This window comes from Poecilia latipinna, unplaced genomic scaffold, assembly GCF_001443285.1.
Source record: "Poecilia latipinna isolate Pla-1442-1.1 unplaced genomic scaffold, P_latipinna-1.0 Scaffold331, whole genome shotgun sequence".
NCBI lineage: Eukaryota > Metazoa > Chordata > Actinopteri > Cyprinodontiformes > Poeciliidae > Poecilia > Poecilia latipinna.
In genome coordinates this window covers 196358-200036 of record NW_015112947.1, presented here as the reverse complement: position 1 = coordinate 200036, position 3679 = coordinate 196358, and the positions used below count along the sequence as shown (strand labels likewise).

Here is a 3679-nt window from a genome sequence, read left to right as displayed (position 1 = left end):
ATGGAGTCAATTTCCTGTATTAACTGTGGCCATTTCCAGATTGGGGTTTCAAAATAAAATTCTGTGTTTGCGTTCTTTTTTTAAATAATTAAAACATACTTCATTAATCCCAAATGGAAATTAAATAAAGTGGGAAATAATAAGAGTTGAAACATTATGTAATCTAAATAATACTAATCTAAAATGCAAAATGTCTTATTTCTATTATTAATGTGAATCCTTAAAGAGTATTATTGTTACTTTTATTATTTGAGTTTTATTATGACAAGAATCTGAGTTGGTCACATAAAAAATGGCCAACAGAAATAAAATGTCATTCTAAAACAAAAATACATATTGAATAATAATAATAATAATAATAATAATAATAATAATAATAATAATAATAATAAATATGGTAGAACCTGTTACTTTTCTATCAATTCTGTCATCACATTATTGATCAATTAGGGACAAAATTCTGTCTGTTATAGTCTCTCACAAAAGATATTACACTAATTTACTAAATTGCAGAATAATAGCAGCACCAGGAACATCCAGAATTTTATTCGTCTCTTCAATTTATTATTTTATTTTTAAACCATTTAGTTATTTTATTGTGAAAGGAACTTTGCTACGCTTTCCATCTGATTAAGTTTAATTCCCGCCAGCTTGCAGTTTCTCATTCAGCTGATTCTCTGGCTGCGTGTCACATCAATGACGTCAAGTTTTGTTGTTTGTTGTCTTATTTATTGGAGTGCAACGTCATTCATTTATGTGTCACCATACACACGAACTGCCATCCGCTATGGTGTGAAATAAAGTGGCAAACTGAAATAAAGCAACTACATATTAAATGTAGGTAATATTTTTATTACAGAAGAACAACAAAACCGATCTGACTTTAACTAAATCTAAAAACTATTTTTGCAGTGAAACAAATAGCCTAACAGGCTATTTGCAAAGTGAACACATGAAGATATGAGCCTTGAATTTTCTCAGCAAACTGAGCTGCATGTGGGCTCCCGGGCAGCAGGGGGCCTCCGAGAGCACTTAACCTGAAATTTTAGTTGCATTCATCAACCATGTGAAATTAACTTTAAAGTTTAATGCAAGTAATCTCAAAATGTTCTAGAAAAGAATTGGCCATTTCTCTGTTTAAAAAAGTTTAACATTTGTGACTTTCAAATCCAGAAAAAAACATTCTAAAAAAATTATTAGATTAATCTCAACACTTCTGAGATTTTTATTTTTTAGCAAATTTTCGACTTTTAAAACTCAGAACTTTTTTTTTTTTCCAGAAAAATTCTGAGATTAATCATTAAACCATCCCAGAATTTTACTGGAAAAACAAAGAAATCTCTGAGCTCCAAAAGTCGAAAATTTGCCTGATAAAAATACAAAAATATCAGATTAATCTACAATACTTTGATATTTTCAACTCTTCAAACTCAGAAATTTCCAAAGATTGTCTAGAAAAATGTTGAGATTGATCCTTTTTTCTATCAATAAAGGTCCTAATCGATTAAAAAAGTTAGTCAATATTGATACAGTATAAGATAACAAATCCACAGATGTTGAAGAGTTTTTGAAGCATTCCTCATAGAATTAGTAACTAGGTTATGAAGTGAAACTAAAGAGGATACAAATAAGATTTATTTAGATCGTTCTCAGTGTCTAAGTTGGAAACATCCACTTTATTTTCAAAGAGCTGTGATTGGCCCGGTTCTTCGTCCCCGTCACGGTGGCAAGCAGCGCCATAGCTCATAGCAGACACACTGACAGAAGCCGTAGATGAGGATCAAGACGAGGCTGGCGGGCACCAGGCTCACCAGCAGCACCCCGACCGTGGTCCGCTGCATGATGAGCAGGTAGAACCCCATGGGCAGCGAGCTGAAGTACAGCAGGCCCAGAACCCACACCAGAACCCGGGCCGAGGTCTGGCACATCAGGGCCGTGCAGGTCCACACCGTCCACCGCTGAGAGGCGGAGGCCAGCGAGTCTGAACTGGACGAGTCCTGGGTCAGTCTGCAGGAGCCGACCCGGAGGTCCTGGGCCGCGGCCGGTGGAGGCTCCATGATGGTGATGACTACAAAGTTAGGAGAGCTCCTGATGCTGGAGGCGGAGTAGGATGGGTTGTTCCCCATCAGGGCGTTCAGGCGCCGTGGGCTGAGCAGCAGCTCCGCCTCAGAGTCCGGCTGGATCCGGAAGTTCCTCTGATTCCTGCTCTGCAGAGCCAGCCTCGCCACCAGGCTGCAGTCGTCCGGAAGGTTCCTCACAGCCTCCCCCAGGAACCTGGTGGTGCAGCGGCAGAACGGACACACCAGGGCGTCCGGTGGCGACTCGCCCAGATCCAGGATCTTACAGAGACATTTGGAGCAAAGCCGGTGGCGGCACTTCAGGACCTTCGGCCTGCAGCTGTCCAGATTATACGCAGAGTAGCAGATCTTACACTCCATATCATCAGAACCGAGTCCATCAGCGTGGGGCCCGGTGCCGCTAACATCCTCAAGGTTCTGCAGCTCCAGCATGTCAGACTTACCTAAACCTCAACCAGCTTCACAGAGACACAAGTCTCCACTTCACTAAAAACCCACAGTCCATCCTGGGTTACAAAAAACTATTTCAAAGTTTGCTTTGAAGCTCCTCACAAGTTGAGGTGACTGTGCTGAGGCTGAGGGAACCAAATCCTTTCAGGGGCTGTAGGAGAAAAAGAGAGGGAAGGCGAAAAAGACTCTGACAGAAAGAGAGAGAGATGAAGGGATAACTGTTAACACAGCAAACAGCCGCGAAACGACAACAAAGCTGAGCCTGTGCAGACCGGAGCTGGAATTTTCGAGTCTGATCTTTTGTTACTCAGTGAAATTCAGTCCAATTAGTGCCTGATGCATACACACACACACACACACACACACACACACAAAGGAAGCATATTTAATTCCTACATCGCTCTGATCACAGAGTGTAGCCGTGAAAATATGTATCAATGTCATCAGGTTATTTCAGTTATCATAAACATACAGTGTTTGTGCATGAAGTGAGTCAGAGAAATCACTTTCTCTCCACTATTTATTTACTGAAATGTTTATTTACAGAATAAAACATTCTGGGACTGATCATCATGGAGCCTCCTTCCTTGCAGTGTGACACCAAAGACTGGGCCGTGTGCAGAAAGCAAAGAAGGTTTCTAGGATTTCCCCCTGCTTGGTTGATATCATCTGAATGATTCTGACTGATCAGATTTTTTTTAAATTACTTTCTGGAGTATTTTTGCTATTCTGTATGTTTTACTTTTATTTGAGTAATTTTATTATGAAGTATCTCTACTCTTACTTCGGTAAAATTTCTGGATTTTCTACCCACTGAAATGAAAAACAAATATATTTTAACCAAACTTTCAGTTTCAGGCAGAAACAGAAAGAAACTGATTTGGAAAAAATATATTCTGGCTGATTTAGCTTCTTTTTTTTAAATTATTATTATTAATTATACGAATTATTTTCCTTTTCGTCCTTAAAATACCAAAATTTCCACTTAACTTTATAATTTGGTTTGTCTGATTATGTAATTTTTAACTATTAAATAATTGATCATTTTGACCAGTTAGTGCTTCAGTCAACTTTTTATCAAATTATTTTTTATTCTTACTTAAATTATTTATTGGATGGATACTTTTTACTTTTACCTTAGTAAAGATATG

At 38.4% G+C, this 3679-nt stretch overlaps 1 protein-coding gene across 1 annotated transcript; it reads right to left on the bottom strand.

The window, feature by feature from the left end:
- Positions 1–1613: 1613 nt before the first annotated feature.
- rnf182 (ring finger protein 182) lies at positions 1614–2799 on the bottom strand. The gene has a single exon (XM_015035322.1). It carries the CDS (start codon positions 2508–2510, stop codon positions 1719–1721), a length of 792 nt encoding a protein of 263 aa, XP_014890808.1. The 5' UTR covers positions 2511–2799; the 3' UTR covers positions 1614–1718.
- Positions 2800–3679: the final 880 nt, after the last annotated feature.